The 18,647-nt window shown below is 44.5% G+C and overlaps 1 protein-coding gene across 1 annotated transcript in view; it reads right to left on the reverse strand.

The window, feature by feature from the left end:
• LOC140127061 (cadherin-related family member 3-like) overlaps positions 1-17,536 on the reverse strand; it is a 108,843-nt gene extending 91,307 nt beyond the window's left edge. Inside the window, exons 1-4 of the mRNA XM_072147276.1 lie at positions 17,368-17,536; positions 16,790-16,939; positions 15,991-16,170; positions 14,273-14,358 (exon numbers count right to left, since the gene is read on the reverse strand). Of these exons, the coding sequence (XP_072003377.1) occupies positions 14,273-14,358; positions 15,991-16,170; positions 16,790-16,939; positions 17,368-17,536 (585 nt within the window). The remainder of the gene's footprint in view (positions 1-14,272; positions 14,359-15,990; positions 16,171-16,789; positions 16,940-17,367) is intronic.
• Between the last annotated feature and the right edge of the window lie 1,111 nt (positions 17,537-18,647).

Below are 18,647 nucleotides of genomic sequence, written 5' to 3' on the forward strand. Positions count from 1 at the left end.
GCATAAACATGGCGCAACTGTTGCGTAAGTGTTAATGTGCCGCAAATGCTCATAAGCACAAATGTGACGCAAATGTCAGGTAAGCGTAAATGGGACGCAAACACAGAGTAAGCGTAAATGGGACGCAAATACCACGTAAGCATAACCCTGTCACAAATACGGAATAATGGTACGTAATCGCAACCTGTGCAAGTGCAGCGTAATCGCGACCGTCGCAAACGCCGCGTAATCGCGACCGGCGCAAACATCACGTAATCGCGAATGCCATGTAATTGCGACTGGTGCAAATGCCGCATAATTGCAACCGGCGCAAACGCTGTGTAATTGTTACTGGCGCAAACACTGTGTAATTGTTACTGGCGCAAACACTGTGTAATCGTAACTGGCGCAAACGCAGCGTAATCGGAACTGGCGTAAACGCCGCATAAATGCAACCACTAGCAAAACTGCCGAAACATTGTAAACATAATGCCATTAGCAGAATTAGCATTATATTAGCAGAATGTTTGTTAACACAACCGTTAGATGAACATAGAAAAAAATCACAGCTCAATATTCATAATAACTTCTCTGACATTGCCTGTCACTGATTGACAGTATGAGAGAAGATTAGCATAACACACGCCCCCAGCCCCAGCCCCAGCCCCAGCTCCTCCTCTCTGACCAAACACAGATTGTAATGGTCAGATCTCGTGACTAATAACTCTGCAACCACGAGGGCTAGAAAGAAAATTCAAAGTGCCTGTGAATCTATGTAGCAGCCCCTACAGAATGGTATGATAATCTCCATATAAGTGAGGTGGTGAAAGGTCCTCTTTAAAGTTGTAGGTGGTACCAACTGTATAGTTTATCTTTGAACTGTTGGCAGATATTTCAATCAGTAAGTTGTAGCCAATCGAAATAGTGATTTAAAAAAAAAAAAACACTAACAAAACACATTACAAAAAATTAGTCCTACCATGAACAAATTATAAAAAAGAAACAATGGTTTAGTGTTTATGAGGAAAAAGACAACATAATTTACCACATAGAGTACATCTCCCCCAATCTACAGACTTGGATGTCCAAAAGGGGCAGTATTTGGTGTACCCAATGAACTCTGAGCAAGTTATACAAGTTATTTCACTGCCTTTGCTTCTGAAAAAATAATTACTTCCACATGTGTGATCTAAAGTGCCATTAACATCAATTAATAAGCAAACACTGCGTAATCGTAACTGGCGCAAACGCTGCGTAATCGTAACTGGCATAAACGCCGCATAAAGGCAACCACAAGCAAAACTGCCGAAACATTGTAAACATAATGCCATTGCCTGACGTTGCCTGCCACTGATTGACAGTATGAGAGAAGATTAGCATAACACATGCCTCCAGCCCCAGCCCCAGCTCCTCCTCTCAGACCAAACACAGATTACAATGGCCAGAACCTCGGAATGATTTCTCCGCAACCAATGCTGGCTAGAAGGAAAGTTCACCTGAATCTGTGTAGCAGCCCCTATAGGACGGTATGATAATCTTCACATGTGTGAGGTGGTGAAAGGTCGTCTTTAACCCCATAGCGCAATAAGACGTACCCTTACGTCTTACTGCGCATGGGGGAGTATGAAGAGGGCTCACAGGCTGAGCCCTCTTCATACTCACCGGGCATTTGCTTCATAATGAAGCAAACGCCCGTCGCTAACACCCGCGATCGGTGTTAACCCTTTGATTGCCGGCGGCAAAGCTGCCGGCGGCATTAAAGAGCCGGCGGCGCGTGGGCGCCGCCATCTTGGCTCCGATCGTCACTCCCCGTGACGTCACCGGGGAGCGGCGATCCGTTGCCATGACAGCCTGGGATCACACAAAGATCCCAGGCTGTCATGATCGAGGCTATCTATTATAATGTGCGATCTGCACATTATAATAGATGGTATGCAAAATCCCCATATACTGCCATACTGTAGTATGGCAGTATATGGTAGGATCAATCAGACAACCTAGGGTTAAAGTACCCTAGGGAGTCTGTAAAATAGTAAAAAAAATAAATAAAAAAAAGTAAAAAAAAAAAAATTATATTAAAAAAACTTAAAAATGCAAATCACCCCCCTTTCCCTAGAACTGATATAAATATAAATAAACAGTAAAAATCATAAACACAATAGGTATCGCCGTGTCCGAAAATGCCCGATCTATCAAAATATAATAACCGTTTTTCACTGCGTTAAACCCCGTAGCGGAAAATAGCGCCCGAAGTCGCAAATGGCATTTTTTTGCCATTTTGAAAAATAGAAAAAATTCTATAAAAAGTGATCAAAATGTCAAACAGTCCTAAAAATAGAAGCATTGAAAACGTCATCAGAAGTCGCAAAAAATGACACCACCCACAGCTCCATACACCAAAGTATGAAAAAGTTATTAGCGCAAGAACACGGCAAAATGAAGAATTTTTTTTCTGTACAGGAGGTTTTAATTTTTGTAAATGTATGAAAGCATTATAAAACCTATACAAATTTGGTATCCCCGTGATCGTATTGACCCAATGAATGAAATAGACATGTCATTTGGGGTGCACAGTGAAAGCTGTAAAAACCAAGCCCACAAGAAATGGCGCAAATGTGTTTTTTCATCATTTTCACTGCAATACCATCACTACGAAGTGCAATTTGTTACGCAGAAAATAAGCCATCACACAGCTCTGTACATGGAAAAATAGAAAAGTTATAGATTTTTGAAGATGGGGAGTGAAAAATAAAAATGCAAAAACGAAAAAGGGCCTGGTCCTTAAGGGGTTAAGGGAGCTACAGGACACCTTACATGGTCTAAAAAAATCATAAATAGAACCAAAGAAGCATGTGAGTGCAGAATACAAGCTGTATTGTGTATTTTATTATATAGGTCCAGTGCCTGTTTAAAGTTGGTGGTGATCCCTGGGCACAAAATCTGGTGGAGACCCCCACTGAATGTAGCCCAGATAGGGTGTACATTCAATAATAGGCAGAGTCCACCCTTAGTAAGTTAAAGGCTGGGACCCGGCACTGATGCAACAAAAGCATCAATGATGATCTGGCCCTTGCTACCGCCACTGCGTTGCTCCCAGAGATGTGATGTGCAGTGTTGGTTCTTCTTAGTTAATAAGTAAAGTAATCAATTTGGCGCTCACTAGGTAATTTGCCCTAGGCAATAAAAAAATTAAATGTACTCACCTCCGGCATCCTTCCACATTTTTTCCTCTCAATTTGATGTAGATGACGCAGGAGCATGATTTCATGACTGGCAGAGGGGTATTGTACACACCTCGGATGTGCGGCCTCTTTAAGACAGCAAAATCACTTGCATACATGTCCTATAGATGTATATGCATGTTATTACATACAGAAAGCGCCTCTTGGAGCTCCAGACTGGGGCACGGTGCTGGTTCTCCAAGAGCGCCAATAATCATCCAGTCCTCTGGGAGCGATGTACAGCTTCGGTGACGCTCTGCCACATATGACCCGTCTGCTGCTAGTGGGGGACCCCATAGGAACAAGTTGGTTGGGGCCCCAGGGCATACACCCTGGAAAATTTCCTAATAATCCGGCCCTGTACAGGTCATTATTCTCACATCATCCAAAATGGAGGAAGAAATTACGTAAATTGGATGGCCTTAAAGGAAACCTACCATTTCAAATGGTAGGTGTAAGCTGTAAACACCGAGCACCAGCTCAGGGTGAGCTGGTGCCGGTGCTTAGTTTCGTTAGTGTTAAAACCGCGGTACCGCGGTTTTAACACTTTTTAAACTTTATAGCAGAAACTGCTTCGGCGCTGCGTGCGCCTACATAGGAAATGCCGCAGGCGTTGCGCGCGCACGGTCGCGCGCAGCGCCGAAGCAGCTTCTGCTATAAAGTTTAAAAAGTGTTGAAACCGCGATACCGCGGTTTTAACACTAACGAATCTAAGCACCGGCACCAGCTCACCCTGAGCTGGTGCTCGGTGTTTACAGCTTACACCTTACATTTGAAATGGTAGGTTTCCTTTAATAAAGGTCTTCAAATACTGCTCTGACAATTGTTGCATTAAAAAGTTCATGATCAGAGTTCTCTCCAATGTGGGTTACAGATAGAACATTTGGTTTCAGTTTTTTAAAATCAGTTCTAGTAGAATAGCGTTTGCAAATCTTACACAAAAAAGTAGTGTGCAATATGGATATCAATAACAATTTATACTCCATGGGCCACATTTATCACTTTTGTGCGCCTAAGTGTAGTAGTTGCGCCTAAATTCGGGCACACTGTTTTGCCAGAATTATCACAAGCTACAACCATCTGTGATAAGTATATTTTCTGCCTCTTATTAATCACTTTTAGAGATGAGCGAACACTAAAATGCTCGGGTACTCGTTATTCGAGACGAACTTTTCCCGATGCTCGAGTGCTCGTCTCGAATAACGAACCCCATTGAAGTCAATGGGAGACTCGAGCATTTTTCAAGGGGACCAAGACTCTGCACAGGGAAGCTTGGCCAAACACCTGGGAACCTCAGAAAAGGATGGAAACACCACGGAAATGGACAGGAAACAGCAGGGGCAGCATGCATGGATGCCTCTGAGGCTGCCTAATCGCACCATTATGCCAAAATTATGGGCAACAGCATGGCCATGACAGAGTGACAGAATGAAGCTAGATAGCATCTAAAACATCCAATAATTGACCCTGACACTATAGGGGACGGCATGCAGAGGCAGCGGCAGCAGGCTAGAGAGTGTCATGGCGACATACCCTAAATGGACTCAGGCTTCAAACCAATGGGTGGCAGAGAGGAACCAAAGGAGGTGAGCAAGAAGCGCTCAAATAATATCGGTACATGATAAAAGTTTGCCAGTATATTTTGTGGATTACACAGCAGGGTGGCGACAAAGTTAACATGGAAGCCATGAAAACAACCCAAAATTCTGCCTGACACAGCTCGTTTGATAAGGGGACCATGTATGGAGGCAGTGAACTAGTAGTAGATTAAAGGTGCTGCAGTTAAAACTATGTTAGTTGGATCTTGGCATGGAGCTGGCGCTCCGCTGCCAGGCGAGCTTTCGCCAATCCAAGCCCCTGTCTATAGGCTACTCCCCAAACAGCACTTCTAAGAACCTTTTGTATAAGATCAAGTGTAGTAGCGTTCTTATAAGTTTAGGATATGGCGGGTGAGGGGAATGTAAACAGATGCGCAAGAAGCGCTGAAATAATATCCCTAAATGGTAAAAGTTTGCAAGTATATTTTGTGGATTACACAGCAGGGTGGCGACAAAGTTAACAACTTTGATGTGGAATGCCCTGTAATAGCTCTTGGGCGGTGTGCCTTTTATCGCCTAGGCTCAGCAGTTTCAGCACCGCCTGCTGTCGCTTAGCGACGGCACTGCTGCTGTGCCTAGAGCTACCGACTGATGGCGCCATGCCCACGGATGGTAATTCGGAGGAGGAGGAGGTGGAGGAGGGGTGGGAGGAGGTATAGTAGGCCTTTGAGACCTGGACCGAGGTAGGCCCCGCAATTCTCTGCGTCGGCAGTATATGACCAGCCCCAGGGTCAGACTCGGTCCCAGCCTGCACCAAGTTAAGTGTAGTAGCGTTCTTATAAGTTTGGGATATGGCGGGTGAGGGGAATGTAAACAGATGCGCAAGAAGCGCATGATGCGCATGGAGCTGGCGTTCCGCTGCCAGGCGAGCTTTCGCCAATCCAAGCCCCTGTCTCTAGGCTACTCCCCAAACAGCACTTCTAAGAACCTTTTGTATAAGATCAAGTGTAGTAGCGTTCTTATAAGTTTAGGATATGCCGGGTGAGGGGAATGTAAACAGATGCGCAAGAAGCGCTGAAATAATATCCCTAAATGGTAAAAGTTTGCCAGTATATTTTGTGGATAACACAGCAGGGTGGCGACAAAGTTAACAACTTTGATGTGGAATCCATGAAAACAACCCAAATTTCTGCCTGACACACCTCGTTTGATAAAGGGACGATGTATGGAGGCAGCTATATGGACGACTTTTGGAGGTAGCAATGGAGACAACGTGTGGAGGCTGCTATGGAGACAATTTAATTTGGATAGTGCCTGTATGTGGCAGTCCCAAACATTTTTCAAACCAGAGGAGCAGGTAGGTGGCCCTCCAGTAAAATGGGATAGATTGAGTGCCTGTATGTGGCAGTCCCAAAAATGTTTCAAACCAGAGGAGCAGGTAGGTGGCCCTCCAGTAAAATGGAATAGATTGAGTGCCTGTATGTGGCAGTCCCAAAAATGTTTCAAACCAGAGGAGCAGGTAGGTGGCCCTCCAGTAAAATGGAATAGATTGAGTGCCTGTATGTGGCAGTCCCAAAAATTGTTCAAACCAGAGGAGCAGGTAGGTGGCCCTGCAGTAAAATGGAATAGATTGAGTGCCTGTATGTGGCAGTCCCAAAAATGTTTCAAACCAGAGGAGCAGGTAGGTGGCCCTCCAGTAAAATGGAATAGATTGAGTGCCTGTATGTGGCAGTCCCAAAAATTTTTTAAAACAGAGGACCGGGTAGGTGGCCCTCCAGAAAAATGGAATAGATTGAGTGCCTGTATGTGGCACTCACAAAAATTGTTTCAAACAGAGGACCGGGTAGGTGGCCCTCCAGAAAAATTAAATGCATGAAGTACTATAGCAAGAGCCAGTGGGCCCTGTCAAAAAATAGCCATTTTCCTCTGCTTTACTGTACAAAGAGGAGGAGAAGGAGGAAAATGAGGAGGAGGAGGAGGAGTGGATCAATTATTCAGGTTGAGCTTCCTTCACCTGGTGGAGATTGGAAATTCTGAGAAATCCAGCCTTTATTCATTTTAATAAGCGTCAGCCTGTCAGCGCTGTCAGTCGACAGGCGTGTACGCTTATCGGTGATGATGCCACCAGCTGCACTGAAAACCCGCTCGGACAAGACGCTAGCGGCAGGGCAGGCAAGAACCTCCAAGGCGTACAGCGCCAGTTCGTGCCACATGTCCAGCTTTGAAACCCAGTAGTTGTAGGGAGCTGTGTGATCATTTAGGACGATGGTATGGTCAGCTACGTACTCCCTCACCATCTTTCTGTAAAGATCAGCCCTACTCTGCCGAGACTGGGGACAGGTGACAGTGTCTTGCTGGGGTGACATAAAGCTGGCAAAAGCCTTGTAAAGCGTACCCTTGCCAGTGCTGGACAAGCTGCCTGCTCGCCTACTCTCCCTCGCTACTTGTCCCGCAGAACTACGCACTCTGCCGCTAGCGCTGTCAGAAGGGAAATACTGTTTCAGCTTGTGCACCAGGGCCTGCTGGTATTCATGCATTCTCACACTCCTTTCCTCTCCAGGGATGAGAGTGGGAAGATTTTGCTTGTACCGTGGGTCCAGGAGAGTGAACACCCAGTAATCGGTGCTGGAATAAATTCTTTGAACGCGAGGGTCACGGGATAGGCAGCCTAGCATGAAATCTGCCATATGCGCCAGAGTACCAACGCGTAAGAATTCACTCCCCTCACTGGCCTGACTGTCCATTTCCTCCTCCTCCAACTCCTCCAACTCCTCTTCTTCTGCCCATACACGCTGAACAGTGAAGGACTCAACAATGGTCCCCTCTTGTGTCTCGCCAACATTCTCCTCCTCTTCCTCCTCATCCTCCTCCACCTCCACCTCCTCCGATATGCGCTGAGAAACAGACCTCAGGGTGCTTTGGCTATCAACAAGGGAATATTCTTCCCCCGTCTCTTGTGACGAGCGCAAAGCTTCCGACTTCATGCTGACCAGAGAGTTTTTCAACAGGCCAAGCAGCGGGATGGTGAGGCTGATGATGGCGGCATCGCCACTGACCATCTGTGTTGACTCCTCAAAGTTACTCAGCACCTGACAGATATCAGACATCCACGTCCACTCCTCATTGTAGACTTGAGGAAGCTGACTGACCTGACTACCAGTTCTGGTGGAAGTTGACATCTGGCAGTCTACAATCGCTCTGCGCTGCTGGTAAACTCTGGATAACATGGTCAGTGTTGAATTCCACCTCGTGGGCACGTCGCACAACAGTCGGTGAGCGGGCAGTTGGAGGCGGCGCTGCGCTGCCCTGAGAGTGGCAGCATCTGGGCTGGACTTCCTGAAATGCGCACAGATGCGGCGCACCTTCGTGAGCAAATCAGACAGATTGGGGTATGTCTTGAGGAAACGCTGCACTATCAGATTTAACACATGGGCCAGGCATGGCACATGTGTCAGTCTGCCGAGTTGCAGAGCCGCCACCAGGTTACGGCCGTTGTCACACACAACCATTCCCGGCTTGAGGTTCAGCGGTGCCAGCCACAGATCAGTCTGCGCCGTGATGCCCTGTAATAGCTCTTGGGCGGTGTGCCTTTTGTCGCCTAGGCTCAGCAGTTTGAGCACCGCCTGCTGTCGCTTAGCGACGGCACTGCTGCTGTGCCTAGAGCTACCGACTGATGGCGCCGTGCCCACGGATGGTAGTTCGGAGGAGGAGGTGGAGGAGGGGTGGGAGGAGGAGGAGGCATAGTAGGCCTGAAACACCTGGACCGAGGTAGGCCCCGCAATCCTCGGCGTCGGCAGTATATGAGCAGCCCCAGGGTCAGACTCGGTCCCAGCCTCCACCAAGTTAACCCAATGTGCCGTCAGCGATATATAGTGGCCCTGCCCGGCAGCACTCGTCCACGTGTCCGTGGTCAGGTGGACCTTGTCAGAAACGGCGTTGGTCAGGGCACGGATGATGTTGTCTGACACGTGCTGGTGCAGGGCTGGGACGGCACATCGGGAAAAGTAGTGGCGGCTGGGGACCGAATACCGAGGGGCGGCCGCCGCCATGAGGTTGCGAAAGGCCTCGGTCTCTACTAGCCTATAGGGCAGCATCTCCAGGCTAAGCAATCTGGAGATGTGCACATTAAGGGCTTGGGCGTGCGGGTGGGTTGCACTATATTTGCGTTTCCGCTCCAGCGTCTGGGGTATGGAGAGCTGAACGCTGGTGGATGCTGTGGAGGATCGTGGAGGCGACGATGGGGTTTTTGTGCCAGGGTCCTGGGCAGGGGGCTGACTAGCAGCTGACACAGGGGAAGGAGCAGTGGTGTGCACGGCCGGAGGTGAACGGGCTTGTTGCCACTGAGTGGGGTGCTTAGCATTCATATGCCTGCGCATACTGGTGGTAGTTAAGCTAGTAGTGGTGGAACCCCTGCTGAGCCTGGTTTGGCAAATGTTGCACACCACAGTCCGTCGGTCATCCGGTGTTTCCTTAAAGAACCTCCACACTTCTGAAGATCTAGCCCTCGCCGCAAGAGCCCTCACCACGGGAGCTTCACTAGTTGACAGTGGCGCTGATGCACCAGCTCTGGCCCTGCCTCTCCGTCTGGCCCCACCACTGCCTCTTCCAACCTGTTCAGGTCGAGGACTCTCCTCCGTCTCAGAAGCACTGTGTTCACCCGGCCTCTCAACCCAGCTTGGGTCTGTCACCTCATCATCCTCCGATCCCTCAGTCTGCTCCCCCCTCGGACTTCCTGCCCTGACAACAACTTCCCCACTGTCTGACAACCGTGTCTCCTCATCGTCGGACACCTCTTTACACACTTCCACTACGTCAAGAAGGTCATCATCACCCACAGACTGTGACTGGTGGAAAACCTGGGCATCGGAAAATTGCTCAGCAGCAACCGGACAAGTGGTTTGTGACTGTGGGAAGGGTCCAGAAAACAGTTCCTCAGAGTATGCCGGTTCAAATGCCAAATTTTCCTGGGAGGGGGCAGACTGGGGGGGAGGAGGCTGAGGTGCAGGAGCTGGAGGAGTGGGGATTTCGGTGACATGGGTGGACTGCGTGGAAGACTGACTGGTGGTGGACAAATTGCTCGAAGCATTGTCAGCAATCCACGACATCACCTGTTCGCACTGTTCTGGCCTCAACAGTGCTCTACCACGAGTCCCAGTAACTTCAGACATGAACCTAGGGAGTGTAGCTCTGCGGCGTTCCCCTGCTCCCTCATCAGCAGGTGGTGTCTCACCCCGCCCAGGACCACGGCCTCTGACCCCTGCAGTAGTTGGACGCCCACGTCCCCGCCCTCGTCCTCTACCCCTAGCCCTCGGGTTAAACATTTTTAAAATGAGAGTTATAACTTTTTTTTTTTTTTACTTCTTTTTGTTTTTTTTTTGTGTTTTTTTGTGTTTTTTTTTTTTTTTGTGTTTTTTGTTTTTTTTTGAGTTTTTAAAACCAAACAATCCTATCCTATTGCTATGGCTATTTTCTAGCCAAGTATCAAAGGAAGCACACTACTATGCCAGATGAGATGACACTGAGTTAGTGCCTAATAGAAATCCAACCCCTACTGAATTTTGCCACTTCGGCCTTTGCTATGGATATGTGCGCCACTAAGCGCAGAACACAGCGGTCGCAAGTCTCACTACAAATTGCTCAGAATTGGCAAGTACATGCACTGCAGAAACTACAGCCACCAGCAGATCAACCAGAAATCAAATATATAGAACGCTACTGTAGGCTTCAAGAAGCTGTTTGTATTCTCCTATGGCTATTTTCTAGCCAAGTATCAAAGGAAGCACACTACTATGCCAGATGAGATGACACTGAGTTATTGCCTAATAGAAATCCAACCCCTACTGAATTTTGCCACTTCGGCCTTTGCTATGGATATGTGCGCCACTAAGCGCAGAACACAGCGGTCGCAAGTCTCACTACAAATTGCTCAGAATTGGCAAGTACATGCACTGCAGAAACTACAGCCACCAGCAGATCAACCAGAAATCAAATATATAGAACGCTACTGTAGGCTTCAAGAAGCTGTTTGTATTCTCCTATGGCTATTTTCTAGCCAAGTATCAAAGGAAGCACACTACTATGCCAGATGAGATGACACTGAGTTATTGCCTAATAGAAATCCAACCCCTACTGAATTTTGCCACTTCGGCCTTTGCTATGGATATGTGCGCCACTAAGCGCAGAACACAGCGGTCGCAAGTCTCACTACAAATTGCTCAGAATTGGCAAGTACATGCACTGCAGAAACTACAGCCACCAGCAGATCAACCAGAAATCAAATATATAGAACGCTACTGTAGGCTTCAAGAAGCTGTTTGTATTCTCCTATGGCTATTTTCTAGCCAAGTATCAAAGGAAGCACACTACTATGCCAGATGAGATGACACTGAGTTATTGCCTAATAGAAATCCAACCCCTACTGAATTTTGCCACTTCGGCCTTTGCTATGGATATGTGCGCCACTAAGCGCAGAACACAGCGGTCGCAAGTCTCACTACAAATTGCTCAGAATTGGCAAGTACATGCACTGCAGAAACTACAGCCACCAGCAGATCAACCAGAAATCAAATATATAGAACGCTACTGTAGGCTTCAAGAAGCTGTTTGTATTCTCCTATGGCTATTTTCTAGCCAAGTATCAAAGGAAGCACACTACTATGCCAGATGAGATGACACTGAGTTATTGCCTAATAGAAATCCAACCCCTACTGAATTTTGCCACTTCGGCCTTTGCTATGGATATGTGCGCCACTAAGCGCAGAACACAGCGGTCGCAAGTCTCACTACAAATTGCTCAGAATTGGCAAGTACATGCACTGCAGAAACTACAGCCACCAGCAGATCAACCAGAAATCAAATATATAGAACGCTACTGTAGGCTTCAAGAAGCTGTTTGTATTCTCCTATGGCTATTTTCTAGCCAAGTATCAAAGGAAGCACACTACTATGCCAGATGAGATGACACTGAGTTATTGCCTAATAGAAATCCAACCCCTACTGAATTTTGCCACTTCGGCCTTTGCTATGGATATGTGCGCCACTAAGCGCAGAACACAGCGGTCGCAAGTCTCACTACAAATTGCTCAGAATTGGCAAGTACATGCACTGCAGAAACTACAGCCACCAGCAGATCAACCAGAAATCAAATATATAGAACGCTACTGTAGGCTTCAAGAAGCTGTTTGTATTCTCCTATGGCTATTTTCTAGCCAAGTATCAAAGGAAGCACACTACTATGCCAGATGAGATGACACTGAGTTATTGCCTAATAGAAATCCAACCCCTACTGAATTTTGCCACTTCGGCCTTTGCTATGGATATGTGCGCCACTAAGCGCAGAACACAGCGGTCGCAAGTCTCACTACAAATTGCTCAGAATTGGCAAGTACATGCACTGCAGAAACTACAGCCACCAGCAGATCAACCAGAAATCAAATATATAGAACGCTACTGTAGGCTTCAAGAAGCTGTTTGTATTCTCCTATGGCTATTTTCTAGCCAAGTATCAAAGGAAGCACACTACTATGCCAGATGAGATGACACTGAGTTATTGCCTAATAGAAATCCAACCCCTACTGAATTTTGCCACTTCGGCCTTTGCTATGGATATGTGCGCCACTAAGCGCAGAACACAGCGGTCGCAAGTCTCACTACAAATTGCTCAGAATTGGCAAGTACATGCACTGCAGAAACTACAGCCACCAGCAGATCAACCAGAAATCAAATAAATAGAACGCTACTGTAGGCTTCAAGAAGCTGTTTGTATTCTCCTATGGCTATTTTCTAGCCAAGTATCAAAGGAAGCACACTACTATGCCAGATGAGATGACACTGAGTTATTGCCTAATAGAAATCCAACCCCTACTGAATTTTGCCACTTCGGCCTTTGCTATGGATATGTGCGCCACTAAGCGCAGAACACAGCGGTCGCAAGTCTCACTACAAATTGCTCAGAATTGGCAAGTACATGCACTGCAGAAACTACAGCCACCAGCAGATCAACCAGAAATCAAATATATAGAACGCTACTGTAGGCTTCAAGAAGCTGTTTGTATTCTCCTATGGCTATTTTCTAGCCAAGTATCAAAGGAAGCACACTACTATGCCAGATGAGATGACACTGAGTTATTGCCTAATAGAAATCCAACCCCTACTGAATTTTGCCACTTCGGTCTTTGCTATGGATATGTGTGCCACTAAGAGCTAAACACAACGGTAGCAAGTCCCCCTGCTAATTCCTCACAAAATGGTAAAAGATGCAAATTAAAATAAAAAAAGTAGAACGTTATTGTAGCCCTAAGAAGGGCTGTTGGGTTCTTTGAGAATCACTCCTGCCTAACAGTAAGCTAATAGAACACCCTAACGCTTTCCCTGACCAGCAGCAGCTCTCTCCCTAGCGGCATCCAGAGACAGAATGATCCGAGCAGCGCGGCCAGCGGCTAGTCTATCCCAGGGTCACCTGATCTGGCCAGCCAACCACTGCTATCGACGTGTAAGGGTACCACGTCATGCTGGGTGGAGTGCAGAGTCTCCTGGCTTGTGATTGGCTCTGTTTCTGGCCGCCAAAAAGCAAAACGGCGGGAGCTGCCATTTTCTCGAGCGGGCGAAGTATTCGTCCGAGTAACGAGCAGTTTCGAGTACCCTAATGCTCGACCGAGCATCAAGCTCGGACGAGCATGTTCGCTCATCTCTAATCACTTTCCTTTAACACAGTTTAGGCGCAGTTTAGGCGCAGTTTAGGCGCAATGTTAGATTCGGGCACTTACATGTCATCCTACTACAAGCTCCTCTCTGCTTCTCCCACAGCCCAGAATGAGAATGACCCTCACAGCAGCACCCAGGTGTGTGACACCCAGCACCCAGTGACCTCCTCAGCAGGGGCTTCTCCTGGTGGGGATCCCCCAGTGCTGGTCTCCTGCTGCACCCCTGTAATTCTGCACAGTATCCCCCTCAGACACTGTGCAGAATTACATGGGGGACACTTGTTTGTAGTATCTGCAAGCTTCTGCAAACTTGTGCAAACTTCTCTTCTCTCTTGCTGTGAGCTCAGGTTTTGCAGAATATTTTGTAAATAGAAGGTCATGAACTGTAAATAGAGTCTGCAGCTCCTGTCTGCAGTGAATCTAATGTGTCTATTATATGTTCCAGTGTCTGGCTGATCTCTGCTTCTAGAAATGAGCTCTTCTGCAAAGGGGCTCAGTGCTTTCTTCTCAGATAACGCCACCTTCGAGCTGGAGTGTTTTTGCGCCCGTTTTTGCGCCTAAATGCAAAAGTCGCACGTGATGAATATAATTAGGCGCAGCAAAACATCTGGAATTGAACGATAGATGAGGGAAAGGTGGTTATTTTTGCTGCGCGGCTAATTTGACGTTTAATCGCAAAAATGGCGCAAAAACGGTGCGCCTAAACGAAAAGGCGCAAAAACAACAGAAAAAACAAGTGATAAATGTGGCCCCATATGAACAAATATATGTGCATGACAAGAATTTTTTTTTACATGTCAGTAAATACATAAATCAAATCTCAAAATCCTACCGTCAGAATATCACCATCCTCATCAATTGCAGGCACTCTGTAAATAGACGTATACATTGGGAAATTCTCATTGATTGTTCTATTTGCTAGAGGAGGAAAAATAGTAAATAATTTATTTAATGTTTTCACTTAAAAATAGAAAGCACACAATTTTTTTTTCAAACAGAGATGATATTAAACTGAAGAATTTTATGGGTTAATTATGGGTAAATTTTATGGGTGAATTACAGGAGTATTTTTATTTAAAATTTATGACACCTCCAAAGGAAATACATCCTATCCCTAAAACCAGTCTCTATCTCAAGAACAGTGATCCATTGACCCACCTCTCACAACTGGGCTGAACCGAAAGTTTACAGCACATGAGCAGCCACTTTCTATTCAAGTCTATGCAGAAAATTTCTGATTAAAATTGCTTGGCTTTTTGTATTGCTACCATAGACTTGAATGGAAAGAACTGAAAACTGCATTGTGTACTGCCCTACCAGACCAAATTGTACTATATAGTCATTGTTCAGAGACGGGTTAGTTTCAAGATTAGCAGTAGGTCAATAAATAGTCAAGTTGCATCTTCACAGGTTACAGCATTGTCATTAAACTCCATTTACACTACATCCAGAGTAGTGGAACTAGATGTAAATAGAAGGAAATAGTGCCAAAACGCCACTTTATCCACAGTTGGTTGAATAGGTGGCATTAATTTGTTTCTGTGTTTCTTGTGTGTGAACTGTGGCTTAGTGTTCTGTGTTTGTATCAATTGAGCCACACCCTGCTCTTTTCTGTCCAGCAAGGGTTACTAGACTGATGGACAGTTCCCCCAGTGTGCTGGTGGAGTCACGTTCTGCAACTGCCTTATATACCTGCGTAGTCCCATCAGACCTTGCTGGTTATTCCGTCTCCTGTGTTCTCTAGTGCTCTTGCTATTGAGTCTTTTGCTATTCTGTGTATTTGACTTCTGTTTTGCCTACCGACCATTCTATTTGCCATATGATTCTGTACCTTTGCCGCCACCTTGGTTTTGACTCGGTTTGTCTGTTTTTACTTCTCTGTCTGTATCTGTTGTTTGTCCCTTGGGGTGGTGTATTTCCCAGTGTGACCCCGGTTTCCTTGTCTCAGACTTATATTGGTTTTCAGTGTGTCTATCAGGTACCCTTTGTTAGCGGGTACGCCCTTGTCAGGGCAGTTTATCTGCTGCAGGCAGGGCCTTAGCCTGCAGAGACATTGCAGGGTGAGTTCGCCACCACTTACCTAGTCTGACAGCTAGTGCCAAGCCTGGTTGTGGTTGCGCTGTTGCTGGACTGGTTTATTACAATAATCACTTCTCACTTTATACAACTGGTATCTACACAATATAGTAAAGGCATCTATGAAACATTAGAGTTAGACTATTTTCTCTTTGCTACTTTGTTAGAAAAGACACATTTATTAATATTCTGTTTCCAAAATAGATATAGATTTATGGTATCAGAGGGAAAAATATATTTGACCTGTGCATCTAATTATATGTTTGATCTGTACCCCTAATTTATCAAGACCCTGGTAATGAATCTGACAACAGTCCTGTATTGATGGATAATATAAGATGCTGAAAGACACTAATGTTAATCAGGGGACCTGAGCTAAACTGTTGTCCTAGGACTACTGTATCCTTAATTACACCCGTGATTAGTATGTCAACAAAAAAGCAAGTAACAAGAAGAAATATATTGAACAGTCACCTCTTTTTGCTTGGAAATCAGAATCACACTTTGGAGGTTCATTAACATTTTCAATGATCACAGTAAAGTCAGCACTCTCTCTATTTAATAGTCCATTTGAGGCTATGACTGTGATATCATAAATGCGAGGTGTGCCATCTTCAAAATCAAAATCTTTTGTAGCCGTAATAATCCCAGAATCTAAAAAAACAAAAGAGAAAATACAGATATCACAGAAATCTGCATGCAGGTTGAAAGGTGTGTATATGAACTTAGAATATGATTTATTTTTAAATATTGTTTGTGAATATTGTGTCTAAATGCCATTGCATCAAGCCATACGTAAAAAAAAGTATACAAATTCTGTAAATAAGAGATTTAAATATTTCCCCAAATATGTTGGATCTGATTCTTAATTCAGCCCAAATAATCAATGTTTAGCTTACCTTGAAAATTCTCCCTGCAGTGTATTTAATCCCTTTCCAGTTTTGAAAGTAAATTTGTCACCAGCAGAAGGAGTTGAACACAATGAAATATCTTTTACTATTTTGGGTGAGAATGTAGTATAATTGTATTACAAGCAAGAGATGGCCCGCTTTCAGCAAATAATTGATATTGTTTGTGGAATAATAAGTTATATAATTTTCTATTATATTTTCTCTATCAATTCCTCACTGTTTTCTTGATCTCTGCTGGCTGCCCTTCTATAGGAAGCTTCATTGTTTACTTCCTGGGGTTAAAAACTGGCCCATGGTCGTTCTTCATAATAATGCAAACCACTACATACAACATGATAAAAATAAGTAAACATTACTCTTACTTGGGTCAATTCTAAAAGGGACAGAGTTGCCTATTTGGAATGTAGAACGGCTTCTAATGGCTCTAGCAATTTCTTGATTTTCTGTTCTTCCTTCAGGTAATCGAAGAGGAGATTCTTTATCAAAATTCAATGCAATTATATGAGTTATCACTGTAAATAAAAAAAACATTGACATTTCTACTGTATGTGACATGACTATTGTAATTACATCAAGGATAACAAGGTTGAAAATTAATAATGGAAATGAAATTAGTATTGAAAAACAGAAATATTTTCAGCAATTTGGGATTTTGGGCTCCTAAACCATCAACACGTTTAAAATGAAGGTTCCCAATCCTTACAAGATCAGTTTGTGGTTTAATGACCTTTAACTTGTCAAAAATGTATACTAGCTTACCTACAGTGGTATCCCTTTGCTATCAGCCATCCTAGTGTCAGTTCTCAGAAAGTAATAATTTTTTGCTGTGAACCCATTAAATGGTGGTCATCAATGGTCAAAAATTAGTGAGTCATAACCCAAAAAAGGAGCTTGTAAAATCTATATCGTAAAAATAATACTTTGTTAGAAACTGACTTACCTTCAAATATGAAAAAAGCTGTAGTAATTTGTTTTGAAACCATCATTTCACATGGAAAAGAAATGGCACTCATAAGACATGTAAACCTTAGTCTTGATGGGTATGCTTGTTTCTTCCTCTCTTTGTGTAACACACTGCTGCTCTTTTCACACTGATCTAGAGTAAACATATAAGTGTGCTATGTACATGATTATTAATGGAGCCCAATAAGAAGATGTGTACACTTGGCTCATTCTTGTTTACTCTGACGTTGCTATGTTTCTCTAGGTGCGGTGTTCTCCTTATGTTAAGAAGATTGAAATTTACTTCAACAATACATTGGCAGAAGTATAAAAGCTGCTTCTGAAAATAAAGAAAAGTTAGAGCATAATTGTCTTAGGTGATAAAAGAAATAAACTCTAGCTGTCTTAAGGTAAGAAAGAAAAATGTCTATGGTGCATGCATAATCTGCAATAATGTATGCATTCTAAATATATTAGTTCACATAAAGTAGAGAAAAAAAGATCTGTGAATTTCAAAGCATGCAGTGGCATTGTTTCTGAATTCCTTCCACCTTTTACAATGCTGTAGATTTGCAGAAAAATATGATGCAACAAAAAAAGCCCTTTTTTATTTGCACATGCAGTTTTCTTCTATTTACATTTCTTGTTGCCCTTTTGCTCACTGGTCAGCCTTAGAATCTTCTCATTTCAGAATTTTGTTTCCCAATTTTGACCTCACCTGGTTTCTTTTACATGCACCATTTTCACATTTTATTGTGTCATTCCGCTAATATATTTTAAATGCTTCATGCAGTTAATAATACCCCGGAAGAAGCTGTGTAGGCGAAACCCAGGGTCGGGTGGACATGTGTGACTGGCGTCCTGCTTATGTCTAGATAGGCGCGTTTTACAAATATTTTTGAAATTGTCTTAAAGAGAGATGTCAATGAAGGAGGATTAGGAAACGCGATGGAGTTGGTCTGAATGGTGACCTATTCTTGTCAGAAACCTGTGGAGATGTGCCATACTCATTGAAAAGGATCGATGCCTCAAGCAATATACTGTGTTGGATTCATAAAGAATTTATAAAGGATTGTCGGAGCTCCGGTCAGAGTAATTTCTCTCTTTCTTTTGTTTTAATTGTGGGACTGTTTGTGGACCGGTCCTGAGCCGTTGTTAGCTCCTAGGAGCCAAGTGTGCAACAAATTAAGATAGTTAATATGGTAGTTATAAATATAAATATATATCATTGTTTGTGGAGATGAAAACCATATAAACTGGCTCCAAACACATAATCGA

The sequence above is a fragment of the Engystomops pustulosus genome, chromosome 4 (assembly GCF_040894005.1).
Source record: "Engystomops pustulosus chromosome 4, aEngPut4.maternal, whole genome shotgun sequence".
Taxonomy (NCBI): domain Eukaryota; kingdom Metazoa; phylum Chordata; class Amphibia; order Anura; family Leptodactylidae; genus Engystomops; species Engystomops pustulosus.